This window comes from Tupaia chinensis, unplaced genomic scaffold (assembly GCF_000334495.1).
Source record: "Tupaia chinensis unplaced genomic scaffold, TupChi_1.0 Scaffold000495_1, whole genome shotgun sequence".
Classification (NCBI taxonomy): domain Eukaryota; kingdom Metazoa; phylum Chordata; class Mammalia; order Scandentia; family Tupaiidae; genus Tupaia; species Tupaia belangeri.
The window spans coordinates 2,201,479-2,219,402 of NW_006160007.1; the positions used below are offsets into that span (position 1 = coordinate 2,201,479).

Sequence of the window (17,924 nt, forward strand, 5' to 3'; positions counted from 1 at the left end):
CTATACCTTCCATAGACAAGGATCTCCATTCATGGATGTAGAACATCATCCTGAACAGGGGCTGGTGCAGAAAGGGCACCAGTAAGTCTTTTTGAGTGAATAAATAAATGGATAAATGTGTGTCACGTTGGACAAATGCCTATGCAAACAGTATATGTCAGGCATTGGGACCAGCAGATGATGTATTAGGTATGTCGCTGGACTCCCACATAGACAAGTGCGGTTCAAATCCCAGACCCGGTGGCCTAAAACTCATGCCGGGCCTATGTGCATGCGTGTCCAAGGTCCCAGGATGAGAATGGAGGAGAAGAGAATGTGGCGTGACCATCCTTCTGGGGGGTGATTTCTCTCTTTCTGTCTCTCTGTCTCTCTCTGTCTCTCTGGCAAGCACATGTGCCCTATAGAAAAAAACCTCTCTTTAAAACAAAACAAATTAAAACAAAACAAAACACTATGTGTCAGGTATTGTTTGGAGTAATGGGGATACAACGGTAAGCAAAAAAGGTGGGTGTCAGATGTAGGCAAAGTGGTAAAAACACGATGCTCTGTGAGGCTGACCCACATGGGAAGGTTTTAGGTTCATGTCCAGGACCTTCCTGAACCAGCCAGGCATGCATGTGCCAGTGGCTCAGGGCCGGCCAACACTGAGGGTGGATTGTTTGCATGCAGACTCCTTTGGGGCTCCCTGGCTCCCTTTCTCTTTCTGTCTTTCTTGCTTGTGGAAGAAGTAAATGTACTTAAAAAAGAAAGAAAGAAAAAAAAGAAAGTCAATATTCTTTCACTTATTCAGGTGGGAGAAATAACAAAGAAATAAATCTTTGGTATTTTCAATAGTGAGAAAAAGCCCACAGAGGCTGATGGGAATGGAGAATTCTTGAGGTGTGCTGGTACCAGGTTAGCTAGCGAGGCGGACCAGGGAAGTCATTTGAGAATCAACTCTTGGGTGGGGATATAAATGGTGGGAGAGATGCAGCTCTATGGAGCACCGCAGGGGGCCCGCTCCTGGCAGATGAGTCAGCAAATACAAAGGCCAAGGCAGGAACAGGGTTGGCCTTGACATAGACTGTAGGGAAGGTCAGGACAGGCCGTCATGGCCAGCCCACAGGGGGCCCTGGAGGACTGTAAAGGAGTTTGGATTCCATTCTAATTTCAGTAAGAAGATGTGAAGGGTTCTATGCAGGGAATACAAGGATCTGGTTTATGCTTTGAGAACTCGTTGTGGTCTTGTCTGGCCAGGCGTGGGTACATGCAAATAGACAGGAGGGTTGCTGTGGTTGTCTAGGCAGGAGACTGAGCATGGTTTGGCCCAGGGTTTTGCAATGTAGATGGTGAGAAATGATTGGTTTAGAGGCATATTTTAGAGATAGAATAAATAGAAGTGATTGATAATTTAAAAAAGAAAAGATGTGAGAAAAAGCCACTAATTATTCTTCTCAAACAAGATTTCTTCCAGTCTACATTTCTTCAGAGAGATGAACTATAAAATGCTTCTAATTTCTGGAAACCTCAGTCATTACAAAAATTTACCTTGCTAACAATAATGCTTTGCTGAACATTCTTCTATATATACCTTTCTGAAAACTTTAGATTAGTTCTTAAGGGTAGCCTTCCTAGAAATGAAGCTGCTGGGCCAAAGAATAGAAACATTTTTAGTGTTCTTTGTATGTATTATCAGATTATTTCCCAGAAAACTTCATTCCAATCATCAGTGTTTAGAAGAGTCTATGTGTACTCTCAGCATCTCGCTTGGGTAACATTGACTTTCTTCAAGTTGATGGGCTGGAAATGGGATACACTGGTTTAATGAATATACACATATATGTGCATGTATGTATGTATGTACTAGTGATGCTGCACTTTCTTTTTCTTCATGTTTGAAAGCTATTTGAATTTCTTGTTTGGTAAATTGTTTGCTCTTGACCTTTGCCTACATTTCTGCTGGGCTATTTGTCTTTTCTTTTTGATTACTGTATTAGTCATGGTCCCTACAGGCAGAGAGCTGATACAACACACCAGCTGTTTTGAGGAAAGCTAACTAAAGGAACTATTTATAACTGTGTAGATTGAAGGAGCCTGAGAGAGTACCTTACCCTGGGCTGGTAGTGTTGAGGTGGCTGAAGCCAGAGTGGCGCCATTGCCGCCCCTGGGCCTGAGGATTCAGGGGAGAGTGGTGGGCAGAACTGGAGGAAGTGTCCTCTGGGGAATCCTACAGGTGCTGCAGCCTGCAGCCTGCAGCTGAGGGCAGCCTGGGCCAAAGGACTGAACATTGAATCTTGCTCTATCTCTGACTCCAATCACCTCCTGGTGTTCATCTTGGCCAAAGGTCACAGGAAGCTAAAGGGCAAAGGAAGTCCATTGGTACAATCCATGAGAGTTAAGTCTCTTGGGTCACAGAAAAGGGTGGAGATGGGCAAAGAGTAGATGGGTTGAAGACCATGAGGGAAGGGAAGAGATTTTTAGTACAATTCATCAGAGTTTCTTATATGTGAAGGATATTTATTCTTTTCTCATAGATACTGCAAATTTCTTTCACATTTCTGTTTATGCTATTTTGTGATCTACAGATGTTTAAAGTTCCCATGCCATAATCCACCCCTAGTCTTAGCTAATCTGGATCATAGGCATGTGTGTGCCCAGCATGCTCAGGGAGGTCCTGGGACATGAACCCAGAACCTTTCCCAGAAGGTCCAGTTGTGTTACCATTGTGCCACTTCCTGACTCCGGGAATGTTTTTCTAAATGATATTTTCCTTTGTGTCTATGCTTCTGGCCTTTTACATACATTAAACTTGATCTAAAAACTTGCGAGATGTTTTCTAGTTCTTTTACACTTTCCTTTTTTTCTTATTCTTAACTGTTTTATAAAGTAAAACTATCCATTTATTAAAAAATAACACAGTTGGGACAAGCAGGTGTCATAGTGGTTAAGGTGCTGGACTCCCACATGATTGATTGTTGTTTGAGTCCCAGACCAGGTGGCTTGAAACTCATGCCAGGTACAGGTGTGTGTGTGCCCCAAATCTTGCCAGTAGACTGACGGAGAAGGGACTGCAATATGGCCATCCCCCTTAGGGGCTGACTTTTCATTTTTTGTCTCTCTGCGAGTACATGCACCCTATAGCAAAAATCTCTCTCTCTCTCTCTCACACACACACACACACATAAACCCAAAATACAAAACAGTACATAGTTACTGTGGAATAGTTAGCAAGAATAAGAGTAAAAACAAGAATAATTATGCTCTGGTGTATTTAGTTTAGCAACTTTCTTTTTTTCTTTTAGTCTGTCTTACTCTCATATACATACACACAGTGTATGTACACGTGTATACATACACACATACACACTCATACATATAAATATAAATCACTATTTATACTATTTTTGAATCTGCTCTTCTACTGAAAATGACCTTTTAGCCCTTTCTTGTCATTGATTTTGTAGAACATGATTTTAAATAAGCAATGCAGTTTTTGCAAAGGGAGAGGTATATAATTTATTTATCTCTGTATTGTTGAACATTTAAGTTATTAAATCTTTAAAAGTTGGTTAAATGACATGAACTTTAAAAAAACAATTATTTTAATTTATTTATCATTATCATAATTATTACTATTTTTAAATTTGCTACAGGGCACATATGCTCATCAGAAAGGGAGAGCGAGGGAAAGTGAGAAAATAAGCCACCAGGTCCAGGACTCAAACTGTGGTCCAGCATCTCAATCACCATGCCACCTGCTGGCCCCAACCAAGGACATGAACTTTTAATGACATTAGAGCCATATATTTCAAAAATAAAATTGGACTCTAATAAGACTTTTATTTAATTTAATAAATTTAATAAATTAGAGGAATAGATACATCCTTATAAAGATCTAATCTTCCAATACATAAACTTGGTATATATATATATTTGTTTATTCACATCTTTTTTTATATCCTTTGATAAAAATGTGCGGTTTTCTTCACAGTTTCAACAAATTTCTTTACACTTATTTGCACCTTATGTTTTGGTTGGTATTTTGAAAATATATTTTCAAAGTGATTATCATGGATATTTTATTTATTTAGAGAGATTTTTGTTATAGGGTACATGTGCTTTCTGAAGACACAGAGAGAGACAGAGAGACAGAAAGCGAGAATCACCTCCCATGAGGAATGGCCACACCGCAATTCCTTCTTTTCCAGTCTCCCCTTGGGATTTTGGGCATGCTCACACACACTCTCAGTGTGTTTTAAGCTGCTGGGTCAGGGTTTCGAACTGTGGTCGACTAAGTGGGAGTCCAGCAATGCAACTATTACACTATCTGTAGGTCCCACATTTTGTAATTTATTTTGCAAAGGGTCTTTAAAATTTCCCTTTTTAGAAATTATATTTTTTAGGGACCAGCAGATGGCATAATGGACTCCTGTATGGCTGTGGTTCAAGCCCCAGATCCAGGGGCTTGAAACTCATGCTGGGTGCATGTGCGTGCGTGCCCAAGTTCCTAGAAGGAGAATGGAGGAGAAGGGATTGCAATATGGCCATCCCCCCAGGAGGTGATTTCTTGCCTTCTATTTCTCTCTCCCTCTCTCTCTCTCCAGCAAGCATATACGCCCTATAGAAAAAAATCTCTAAAAACATTATATTTTTATAACTTCAACATTAATCAACAATTTCAAACATTCCTTTTTGTTGTTTTGGAAATTTTTGCTATAGGGAGCATGCACTCGCCAGAAAGACAGAGAAAGACAGAGAGACCGAAAGCAAAAAATCACCTCCGGAGGGGGGATGGCCTCGCAATCCCTTCTCCATTCTCCTCTCAGGATCTTGGGCACACACGTACATGCGCCCGGTGTGAGTTTAAGCCACCAGGTCTGGGACTCGAACTGCAGTTGACTACATGGGAGTCAAGCGACATAACCATTATGCCAACTGCTGGTCCCTTAAACATTCTTACAATTGATTTTTTAAATTTATTATTTAATTGGGTAGGAATTTGGAAAGTTATTTTTAATTGCCAGAGGGAATATGTGCTCTCCAGACAGAGAAAGAGACAGAGAGAGATAGATACAGAGAGAGAGATGAGACAGGCATCCCCAAAGGAGTTTTCATGCTCAATCCACTGCCAGCCTTAGCCAGCCAGGATCATGGGCACATATGTGTGTTTCAGGAGTGTACAGAGAGACCTCAGGATGCAAACCTGGTACCTTCCCATGTGGCCTCAATATCGTGGAACATTGCCTTCCCCCTGCTTCTTGCCTTTGTATGTGTTTTAAGTTCCACTTTACCAAGAATTTGTGAATGGGTGTTGCATTGTGTTAAAATAGCATTTTGATATTTCCGTTTTTTTTTTTTTCCTCATAGGGTGCATGTGCTCATCAGAGAAAGATAGAGAGGGAAAGTGAGAAATTATTCCCCAGGGCAATGGCATTGCTGTAATCCCTTCTCTTCCATTCTCCTCTTGGAATTTAGGGGATATACGCACATATGCTTGGTGTGTTTTTCAAGCTACTAGGTCCAGAATTTAAACTGTGAAGTTGGCTGGCCATGTGGGAGCCAGTGCCTAAACCACAATGCCTCTCACTGACCTATTTTGACATTTTTCAAAGGTGACAATAGAGTTTTTCTCTTTTGAAATATTGAATATACTGAATAAATCTTATCAGTTAGTGGCATGCTATTGCTTGGATAAAGTGCAGGATTTGACATACTAGCATTTTATACAGAAGTTTTACACCACTATTCATGAATTCGATTAATTCAAGGTTTTATTTTCTTGCGCTATATCTCTATCTCATAAGATACTCATCCTTCTAGTACCTCTTGCATGACCTTCCTCTTCTCTATTTCCTACTTAGCCAGGCAGTTTGTGCAGCTTTTCTCTGGGTTACTAAGTTCCTGAAATATTTCAATTTTTATTGCTGTTAATATAATACAAGGGAGTCTTTAAAAAGTTCATGGAAAGTGTATATTTTGGAAAAAAATAGGCATGGATTTCAAAACCTTTTGCACTACAATAAATTCATATTTTAATTGTATTTTTTCCACAATCTTTTTTTTTTTTTTTTAGAGGTTTTGCTATAGGGGGTGCATGCGCTTGCCAGAAAGACAGAGAGAGACAGACAGAAAGCGAGAAATCACCCCCCTAGGGGAGATAGCCATGCTGCTGCAATTTCTTCTCTTCCATTCTCCTCTCGGGATCTTTGGCACGTACGCACACATGCCTGTTGTGAGTTTAAGCCATTGGGTCTGGGACTTGCACTGCAGTTGACTACATGAGAGTCCAGTGACATAGCCATTATGCCAACTGCTGGTCCCATATTTAAAAAAAAAAATTACCACCCTCCTTTCCCTCTCAATGGTTCTCCCCTTATAGTTATATAAATTTTTGTGTTAAGCAAACATTCCACATGCATGAGATTGTGATTATAAAAATCACCCCCCTTGGATGATATTTTCTTTCTTACATACCTTAAATTTTTCCTGAAATTAATAAAAATGATTATTTTGGGGGTCAGCAGATGGTATGGTGGTTAAGGTGTTGGACTCCCATATGGCCAACCTTGGTTCAAGTCCTGGATCTGGCAGCTTGCTTTCTCACTTTGTCTCTCTCTCTCTCTCTACTTCCATCTCTCTGGCGAGTGTATGTGCCCTATAGAAAAATTAAAAAATAAATAAATAAAATTAAATAAATAAGAAAACAGTTATTATTTGTTTGCCAATAAGGTGACCTTAGAGCAAATCATGAAAGAAGTAGAGCAGGAACCAGGGGGACACCTAGGGAATGAATATTCTGCACAGAGACAGCTGGCAATTCAAAAGTCCCAGGCTGGGACTGTGCGTGGAGAGTGTGAGGCACAGCAAGAACGTCAGTGTGCTTGTGGGAGACTGCCCAGAGGGGGAAGAAAATGGATGCAGTAGAAGAGGTAGCACAGGCAAAATTGGGGTCAGCAGCCGGCAGGTGACATGGTGGTTAAGGGCACTGGACTCCAACATGGCCAACTGCGATTTGAGTCTCAGACTTGGCAACTTGATTTCTCTCTCTCTCTCTCACTCTGTCCTTCTCTGGTCAAATTAAAATACATAAGTTAAATAAAATAAAAAAAATTGGGGCCAGCAGAAGGCATATTGGTTACGTCGCTGGACTTCCACGTAGTTGACTGTGGTTCAAGTGCCAGATCTGACAGCTTACAACATGCCTGGCATGTGTACATGACCTAAATCCCAAGAGGAGAATGGAGGAGAAGGGATTGCAGCATGGCCAGCCCCTCTGTGGTGTGTGTGTGTGTATGTGTGAGATTTCTTGCTTTCTATCTCTTTGTGTCTGTCTCTCCAGAGAGCACACATGCCCTATAGCAAAAATCTCTCTTTCAGAAGGAAAAACCAGGAAGGACCTTATAGGCCATGGTGATGACTTAGGGTTTTACAATGAATGTGATGGGAGGTTGATAAGATTCTGGGCTGAGGGATGATATGCTCGAACTTCGTTTTCAAAAGATGTCTCAGGCTGCTGGAATGGGCAAAGGGGCGGAAGCAGAGATGAACTGGGAGGCTACAGCAATAGCCCAAGGAAGAGATGAGGGTGGCCTGGACCAGGGTGGTAGCAGTACAGATGACATAACAGAAGTAGATTAAGGATATATCCTGGAAGTAAATTGCCAGCAAATTGGATGGGAGTGTGAAGCAAAGAACCCACTACTTTGTATTTGCCTCTCTCTGTAATAAGGGAAAATTAAACAGGAATGCATTTCACTGACTCATGCCAACCTACACAGCTCTAATAGCCGGAGAAAAGCACCTGTCATACTTCCTTGCACACAATCAGTGCTCATTAAAATGAGTTCAGGGCTAGATGGTGGTGCAGCTGCAACACAGCTGGACATGGGAAGGTCCCGTTTCACCTCCAGGGCCTCCATGTATACACCGGCGGCCCGTGACCCAGGTTGGCTGAGGGTAGGGGTAGATTACAGTGTGAAGATCATGTTTAGGGATACCCCTTGCTTCTCTCTCATAGAATAAATAAATAAACCAACTTTGCAAAAGAGTTTTACTTCTCTTGTGGTAGAAGTATCTAGACTTCAAAAACCCGTGTTAATTTCAATATCCTTTATCATTACTTCTTGAGTTATCTATCTATATGTTTATTTCAAGTAAATAATCAACCACCCAGTCAACAAATGAATCAGAAGTATTTATGAGTGTTTGCTTTGTTTCCAGTTTTGTGGACACAAAAATGACAATTCTGGTTAAGCAACAACAAATATTTACTGCATTGCGCAATCTGTTAGCTACTTTTCATGCATTATCTAATTTAACCCTTATAACAATGTAATGGGGACTACATTACTGGTACCTCCATTTAACACATAGTTATTTAATTTTTATTTATTATTATAATTATTATTTTTAATTTGCTATAGGGTATGTGTTCTCACTGGACAGAAACAGAGAGAAGGAAAGTGAGAAATCACCCCCCTGGGGGGGGGTGGCCATGCAGCAATTTCTTCTCCTCCATTTTCCCCACAGACTATAGGGCATGCATGCATACATACCTAGTGTGTCTTCAAGCCACCAGGTCTGGAACTCGAACCATGGTTGACCATGTGGGAGTCCAGCATCTTAATCACCATGCCACTTGCTGGCTCCAAAACCTCATGTTTGCTATTGAGGTAAGGGCTTTATTGGCCCTGGAGACCCTGACTTTTTAAGATTCTCCCACACATCATAAAAAAAAATACTAAAATGCACTCCCATCTCACATTAAATGTAATTTTTACATAACCATACACAAGAGGATTTTACGATGTACCTCATTTAATCTCAGGTTTGCTGAGCCACTAAGTCAAAGGATGCTACCTTTCAAAGTGAGGTGGTTTTGCAGAACTAATTAAAGAAAGGTTCAGGAGACTGGTTTTTTGACGTTTAAATCCTTCACCCTCATGAATCTGACTGCCTTTTTTATTCTTCTTCCCTTGCTTCTAAACTGTGGTTAACCAAATGGGAAAGGTTAATTGTGAGGAATGAGAAAAGAAAGGTAATGCCCTCCTCTCATCCCAGGGAAAATTAAAAGGTAACCAAAGTACAATTGCCTAATGAACACACCTCAAAAGTCAGGCTCGTTACACCAAATGGCTACATAGCTGAATGTAGATGATACACAGTTACGCTGTTGCCACTTAATACTTAGTACTTTTGATTTTGAAGATTTTTTTTTTTTCATTCAAACACCTTACTTTGATTTCATATCTTTTTTTTTTTTCGAGAGGTTTTTTGCTATAGGGCACGTGCGCTCGCCAGAAAGACAGAGAGAGACAGAGAGACAGAGAGACAGAAAGCAGAAACATCCCCTCCCCCCGGGGGGGTATGACCACGCCGCAATCCCTTCTCCTCCATTCTCTTCTCAGGATCTTGGGCATGCACGCACACACACCCGGTGTGAGTTTAAGCCACCCAGTCCAGGACTCGAACTGTGGTTGACTACATGGGAGTCCAGTGACATAGCCATTATGCCAACTGCTGTTCCCTTGATTTCATATCTTAAACATTTGAGATAAGAGTCTTAAAGAACTCTTGTGTCCTATAGTATCTAATGGGCAACATGATCATAGGCTGAAATAGCAGAAAGATCTCTGGGATTGGATTCTGAAGACAAGAGTTCAAGTCCCACTTTTAATTTTTTTTTTTTTTTGCCTTAGGGTGCATGGGACTCACCAGAGAGACAGAGAAAGGGAAAGTGAAAAATCATCTCCTAGGGGGATGGCCATGCCACAATCCATCTGCTCCATTCTCCTCAGGATTTTGGGCATGCAAGCACATGCACCTGTTGTGTTTTTTCTGGCTGCCAGGTCTGGGACTCAAACCCTGGAGTCAGTCATGTGGGATCCAGTGCTCTAACCACCATGGCACCTGCCTCCCTGTCCCTCTAGTCTCTAATATCTGCGACTGAGCAAATCAGTCTTCTTCTCTGGGACTCCATTTTCTCATTTGTGAAGTGAGGAGAACTTTGATATTCTTGATGGTTATGAGAGTCACACTTCTGGGATTTCATTGTCTTTAATAGCTCATGGAGTATGATATCTAGTCAGTCTAAGTAAATATTTGCTTAATGAATAAGCCAGTGACAGCTGATGCCCACTCTAAGCCCTCCTCATTTTGCCTTTGTAGCCCTTGGGAATCCCAGGGGAGCAGGTGTCTCTGGGTCAGAGGAGGAGCTGAGTGGGTTTGGCTGGCGATCCTACCTTGTTGAGGGTGTTGAGAGCTGCCTGGGCTGCTGCGAGTGCCGGCTCTGCCTTGGCCAGGTCCTCCTCACAGTCCTTCTGCTTCTGCGTCACCTCCTGCATGATGAGGGCCACCTTCTGCTCCTCCTCATCTGCGATGGCCTTCTCCCTGCTCACTTTATCCGTCTCCACGCCGACCACCTGGATCAGTCTGTCTGCGTCTTCGTTCTTCTGTTTCAGCTCCACTTCCTGGGTGGCCAGCTTGGCTTTCAGATCATCCACCTGCATCAGAGAAGTCCGGAACTCATCGGGCGTAGTGACCAGAGGGACTGCAGGCAGGGTCCTGAGGACCCGACATGGCAGAGAACAGAACAGCAGTTCCTAGTATGCAGGCACATAGCTGTGTTCTCAGGTGGGACAATGCTGGCTTCCCCTCCCCACCACAGTAAATGTGGCTGCAGATTTTGGACGACACATGCTCTGGACTTTCTCCTGACACCCACATGACCAGTGCTGTTTCTCACGACATGGACGCCTGTGTCTCATGAAACTGAATGTACCTAACAAACATGTTGCACATAGTAGGCCCTTAATAAAGACTGGTCATAGTTTGGCTGAAATTGGTCAAAGTATTCGCCAAGGTAGCATGCTGGTTGCTGGCGCTCAGCAGGCAGAGGCCATACTAGTGGCTTGGGTTTGACCCCTGGCTCACCCTAAAAGAGAGGGTTGTGGTAGCTTAACTTGGGAAGCTCAGGGAGAGGATCACAAGCCCAAGGCCAGTGTAAACAACACAGTGAGATCCTGTCTAAAGAGTTCAGGATGGTGGTGTGAGCTTGTGTTCCCAGCTACTGAGAAGGCTGAGGCAGAGGGATCATGGGATGATAAAGCTCTGTCTGAAAAACAAAAAACAAAAAACAAAGAACACCCCCTCCACCATACATGCACTGTGCCAAGGACTTAGCAAGATACAGGGGGACTATCGACTGTGCATCCCAAGAGACTGAATATAAAGTAGACAATGGCCAGATCGTATGTGAAAATAGAGTTGTGACCCACGACCTGCAGCAGCCTGTGAAGGAGCCCCACCTACTACCATAATAAGCAGCCCAGGAAGCCTGCTATAGACAGCCTGGCAGGAAGCCAACCTGTACTCTCCACCAACAATCCAGGAAGACAAGCAACAACCCTTGTACGAATTGGCCCCAATGGCCAGGGCTTGATTAATCACAGGCCAGCAGGTGGTGTAGCAGTTATACTGCTGGACTCCCACATGGCAGACCACAGTTCGAGTCCCAGACCCAGTGGCTTGAAAATCACATTGGGCGCGTGTGCGTGTGTGCCCAGGACTCTGGGAGGAGAATGGAGGAGGAGGGATTGTGGTGTGACCCATCTCTCCTTGGGGGTGATTTCTCTCTTTCTGTCTCTGTGTCTCTGTGTCCTTCTGGTGAGCGCACACACCCTATAGCAAAAGCCTCTCAAAAAAAAAAATTAAAAAAATTTTAAAAAATAAATAAAAAATCAATTTCCTCAATCTGTAAATAAATATGTCAGTGAGGTGGAAATGCACAGTCTAAGACCATGTAACATGTCAAGTCAATAACTTTGGATAATAAATACTTAAGTAATGTTTGCTTGATTTAATATATGTTTACAAAAAATTAGAATAAAGCAATTCAAAGAACAACTACTTCATAATTTTTGAACTTTATGTTACTCATAATCTGATGAGGTAATTCCTACCTCTTTGTGATGTTAAGCATATTAAAATTAATCTTGAAATGTATACCATAAAATGGTAATAAAATACATTGAATTTCTTCTTCAAGAAACCATGTCTTTGGGGCTGGCTCCATAGCATAGTGGTTAAGCACTCTACAGAGGAAGCTGTATCCCACATGGCCTACTAGCCTTCAAACCCTGGCTCTGGCAGCAGTACTGTGGTGTGCACGTGTGCATTCTCAAGATCCTGCCAGGGTGGAGATCAGCTTTCCCTCTCACTGTCTCTCTCTCTCTTCCTGCTGCACACGCACCCTAAGGCAAAAACTTCTCTCTCAAAAAAATTAAATAAATAAAATAATAGACAATTTCTTAACCATTGTACCTGATTCTAACTTAAGACCAACCAGAGAGAGTCAAACAAGCTCTCCTTACCAATCAACAGAGATGTCCTCTTCTGAGAAGCCCATCTCCAGCTTCCCTATGACAACACTTTCTAATCGAGGTACACCTAAAGCCTTCTCCCTTTTCACTGTAAAACTTCTTTCTGCCTTAGAGCAACTGCTAACGAAAGTGATGGTGGCTGACACTCTCGTTGTAGCAAGCACTGAATAAATAGACTTTGTTTGTCCTCATTTGGTGGGTTTTCATTCATGTCCAAAATTCTTACTGGAAATAGATGACCAGCTGAAAGTGGGGCAGCGAGAACACCAGTGGTGTAGTCCAGCTGGATTCTCCATCCGGCCTCAAGTCTACGTTGTCTGAAGGCAGTCAATACCTGGGGAAAAGGCCTATTTTTCCCATGAGCTGGGAGAGAGGAATGGTTTTGTATTCACAGTCAGCTTATCAATGTGTGGTGGTTCTCAGAATTTGTCCCTAGGGTCATCAGCCATCAAACTATCCTAGAAACTTATTAGAAATTGCAGACTCCTGGGACCAGCAGTTAGTGTAATGGCTATGTTGCTGGACTCCCAGGTAGTCAACCGTGGTTCAAGTCCTGGACCCGGTGGCTTAAACTCATGCCAGGCACATGTGCGTGTGCCCAAGATCCCAAGAGGAGAATGGAGGAGAAGGGATTGTGGCATGGACATCCCCCCTTGGGGGTGATGGGGGTGATTCTCGCTTTCTGTCTCTGTCTTTCTGGTGAGCACATGCACCCTATAGCAAAAACCTCTCCAAAAAAAAAAAAAAAAAAGAAATTGCAGACTCCCAGATCTTCATCCAGACCCTCTGAATCAGATACTCTGGAGCTGAGGCCCAGCAATCTGTGTTTTAACAGACCTTCTGGAAGATTACGATGCTTATCTAGGTTTGAGATTTACTGGCTGAGTGTCATGTCCTTTTCAAATGCAAAGGGAAGACACAGACCTATTTATTTCTGTGAAGTAAAAAAGTCATTTGTATTTTCAATATGGTCTATAAACTTTACATTCCAGAATGACCTCTTGCCTCTCATTTCTCTGCAGTCTATTTCACGCAACAACCAAAGATTACTTCAGAGCTCCAGGAACACGTCAAACAAACAGATTTAAATGCTTTATGATGCAAAATGCATATGGAGAAAAATAAAACTGAGGCTTAGACGCTGTTGATAATTCCCTTTTCATGGCAGATCAAAAGAAAAGAAAAGAGGAAAAAAAGAGAATGCTTTTTAATTTTGTGTATTCATAGAAACCGGAGACTTTGTGTTAACCTCAAATGGAGGCCTGCTCCCTAGAACTTGTCTTATATTCACATGTTGGAAGGTTAATCCGTTTCCATCTCCCGTTGTTCAGCTGCAGAGAGTTATTTCTACAAGGACAAAGATGCAATTGTAAATCAAAATGATTGAGCCGCATAATCACTCCAGTCAGCAAACACACCAGTAACTTTTTGTTCCTTTTCAAATCTTCGGAGATTTGAGAAAATTGAAGTGTTTTTTTCCCCCCTCTTTTTTGTTCTTGTTTTGTTTTGTTGATTGCAGATATAGCTTATGACCTCAGGCCCAAGGTAATAATCACCAGCACAGCGAATAGGAGCTTTATAGCTCTTCAATGGAGACGCGAAGTGACATGAGGGTCTCACCAGTTAGTATTAGTCCGCTCCCACAAAGCTATAGAGAAAGCATAACTTAGGTCCATGCTAGGATTCTTCTGCAACAGAACAGGGGATCAACAAAGGTTGCCTTAAATCTTTTTCTTTTCTTTCTTTTTTTTTTTTTTTGAGAGTTTTTTTGCTATAGGGTGTGTGCACTCGTCAGAAAGACAGAGAGAGACAGAAAGATAGAAAGATAGAAAGTGAGAAATTACCCCCTGGGGGGACGGCCTTGCCGTAATTCCTTCTCCTCCTTTCTCCTCTTGGGATCTTAGGCATGCATGCACATGCACTTGGCATGAGTTTAAGCCACCGGGTCCAGGACTCGAACTGTGGCTGACTACATGGGAGTCCAGTGACGTAGCCATTACACTAACTGCTGGTCCCCCTTTAATCTTTTTCTTTTCTCTCTTATTTAAAATGTTTGAGCCACACTTTGGATTTCTCCTTATTTAGACACCCCCAAAACTGGATGGGGAGATGAAGAGGAAGAGTGACACAAACACAAAAAAGACCCTTTCCTCTGTTTTGCTATCTCCATGAATCATCATCATGTAGAAAGAGGGGATGCCCCTGAGTTGGGTGACCATGTGGTGGTGGTGGGGTGCTCTCCCTTCACAAACCAAGCTCATTATGCTAAAGAGAGCGGCTGCTTGCTATGACTTTCCCCCCAGAATTCGGAAGTCCTGGGGAATGAAGCCTCAAGGAACAAAGAACAAAGGAGTATTTTCTGGGATCAAAGTGCACATGTCTCCCCACGTTGACTGTGGAGGAGATATTTTTTTGTTTTTTTGCAGGTAGCTCTAGGTTTTGGGGGGTATGGATATGATTACATCACCAATTGCCAGAAAAGAAGAGAAAGCCCAGGGCAATCAGCAACTTTAAATACTCCACTGAGGGTGGGAGGGTTAGAGATAACTTCTTGTGTACACTTTGTCCAGATAGTCCATATAGTCGCCCAATACTTTTTTTTTTTCCGCCCAATACTTTTTGATATGAATTGGATTTTGAGGAAGTTTTCCTCTTAGATGGAGATGTTTTCCATCTTCAGGTGATGTTTTTTTGCCTGATAAAAATCTTTTCACAACTATTTAGGTAGCACAGTTTGATTTTCTTTTAGAGAACTCTCCCTTCCCAGGTACTTACAGTTTGAGTGGGGCTGATTCCAATTGTCATGTGACCCTGGCTTGGCTGATGAGAGCATCCAAATCCCAGAGGTTATTCAAGTAGGGGCAAACCAATTACTCAAAGAGGCTAACCAGAGCCAATTACTATTTATCCAGGAACTTGGCTGAAAAGACTAGAAAATAGGCACTCTCTTTTATACTGGGGTTGCTAAACAGACCAAATACATGCCTGAGGTTGTCATGGGCCTTGAGGCTGCCCACCTAAACACAAATCAAGTAGAGAAGAAAGTGGAGCGAGAGCAAGAAGCCAAGATGTGAAGTATACCACAAGAATATTGAGCTCTAGCCCTCTATTTCTGACTTGTCAGTCTTATGAACCAGCTCACTTTCTCTTCTTTCTTCCTTTTTTCGTTTTTTAGTTTTCTTTTTTTTTTCCCAGGGTGTGACTCACTGGAGAGACACAGAGAAAGAAAGTGAGAAATCACCTCCCCAGGGTGATGGCCATACCGCAATCCCTTCTCCTTCATTATCCTGCGATTTTAGGCATGCACACACATGTCCAGAATGATTTTCAAGGTCCACGACTTGATCCATGGTTGGCCAGTGCCTTAACCACTACTCCACCTGCTGGCCCTACCAACTCACTTTTTAATGCTGTTTTATTGTTTTGCCTAAGCCAGCCTCAGTTGGATTTTGGCTGGTTGCCATCAAAAGGGTCCTGATAACCATATTATGTAATCTCTCAAGATTTCCTCTCTATCTCCCCTCCTTCCCTTCCTATATTCTCTTCCTTCTTTTCATTTTTTTTCCTTCTTCCTCACTGAATTTGAGTTAGATTTTTTTCACTTGTAACTAAAAAAATCCTGACTATAACGCCATCATAAGTTACTAAGCCATCCACTTCAGGTCAGTTTGGTGGCCAAAGACTATTCAAACGTCCCAAGATAAATTAAGTTTCAAAGTGTTTAGGTGGACAGATTTGTGGATTAAACCCTATATGAAGATCATTGGCAATGTCCCTTAGGTCTTTAATGACCATTTCTTCAACCAGCATTTTCCTCATGGATACGCCTGAGGAGCAGGTATGACTGTGGCTTCCGAGCAGCGATAGTAGGGAAAAAGGTGAGACCCCGGCTAGTGTTAGGGGCCCTGAGTGTGCCAGGAGAAAGAGTATATATAAGTCACACAGACTGTGAAGACCTCAGCTGACGCAGACACAAAGACAGAAGATGCCACCTCGTTATGATGTGTGCTTTACAGTGTTACGATTCTCATTGAATATAAGCCTATGTAATTATGCCTTGCTAATACTGTGCTTGATTACTTTGACAATGTAACTTTGTTTTAAGTATATGAATTTTGCTGTGTCATACTTGCTGCATAAACTGGCCTGGTGAGCTGATAACCACCTTGTCAATATGCAAATAAGGCTCCAGACCCTTCCCTTCCCAAGTGACATCTGGAAGTTAAGATCTGGTGGGCTCTGGGAAACTGAGATAGCATATCTTTTGGGGCTATAAAGTAAGAGCTTTTAAAAGTCTTCTTTGAGATACATCTTGCTATGACTCTACTCTTTGAATGAATCCATGCAATGAGACAGTTGCAGCCAGAAACTCTGTCAGATGAGAAAAGCCCTTGATCTCATTGCTGGTGACTTCCTGGCATTCTGGACTCATCCAAGTGCTACTTTGAGGAGACTGTCTCCCAGGACAAGGGGACAATGCCTCTGCCCTGCCCTGCCTTTCTTTTTCTCCCTTTATCTTTGTAATTTTTTTAAGAGAGACTTTTGTGATAGGGTACGTGTATTTGCTGAAGAGAGAGAGAGAGACAGAGAGACAGAAAGTGAGAAATCACTCCTGGGGGATGACCACACTGCAATCCCTTCCCCTCCATGCTCTTCTTGGGATTTTGAGGACGCAAACACACAAGCCTGATGTTTCAAGCCTCTGGGTCTGGGACTCTAACTGTAGTCGGCCCAGTGGGAATCCAGTGACATAACCATTACTCCATCTGCTGGTCCCTTAGTTATCTTTTAATAGTCTTATTATACAGTTGACTGTTCTTTGCTTGTGTGTGTATTTTCTGGAATAAACAAATTCATTTGGGATACTCTTTTCTCTATTTGGTTTGTCATCTGGATTAGGCATGAAAGAGCTCAGCTCTCTCACAAGAGAGGTTGAAAGTGTGTTGCTGGATATTGGGAAAACTGGACCACCTATGTTTGGTCCAGAGGTGACACATTCAAAGATTCAGTGGGACCAGACACCATCATCAGTGTCAATAAAAACCAGAGGACCGCACCAGGATGTTCTGCCAGCTGCCTCTTGAAACCCAACACCATCACAAAGAAGAGAGAGAAGACTCTTCAGAGAGACACAATCTTGACTGCTTTTCAAAGGCTGCGGAAGTCATGCTGACCTGCAAAAACTAAGGACTATCTACTCTTAAGTGAAGAAGATGATTTGAATTCAGTTAAAAAGTAAGGTTCCATTTCTGACCAGCCCTAAGTATGAAATTACAGTCATGCATCATGTAACGATAGGGATACGTTCTGAGAAATGCATCGTTAGGTGATTTTATCATTGTGTGAACATTGTAGAGTGTATAGCACTTATATACTTATATTCTTATAAAACAACATGAGGTTAAATCAAGTAGAAGAGAAAATGATGCAATCAGAGATATAGTGAGGTAGTAAGGACAAGATATATGAGGCTGCTCTCAGTGTAACAAGGAATAATGTTTTACAGTAAACTTTAAAATGTTTTTGCCAGGGGACCAGCAGTTAGTGTAATGGCTATGTCGCTGG

At 42.3% G+C, this 17,924-nt stretch overlaps 1 protein-coding gene across 1 annotated transcript in view; it reads right to left on the bottom strand.

The window, feature by feature from the left end:
* Positions 1-17,924, bottom strand: part of DNAH9 (dynein axonemal heavy chain 9) — a gene marked incomplete at its 5' end in the record, with an annotated part of 330,910 nt that overhangs the window by 122,457 nt on the left and 190,529 nt on the right. Inside the window, 1 exon segment of the mRNA XM_014590899.1 lies at positions 10,221-10,481. Within this exon segment, the coding sequence (XP_014446385.1) occupies positions 10,221-10,481 (261 nt within the window).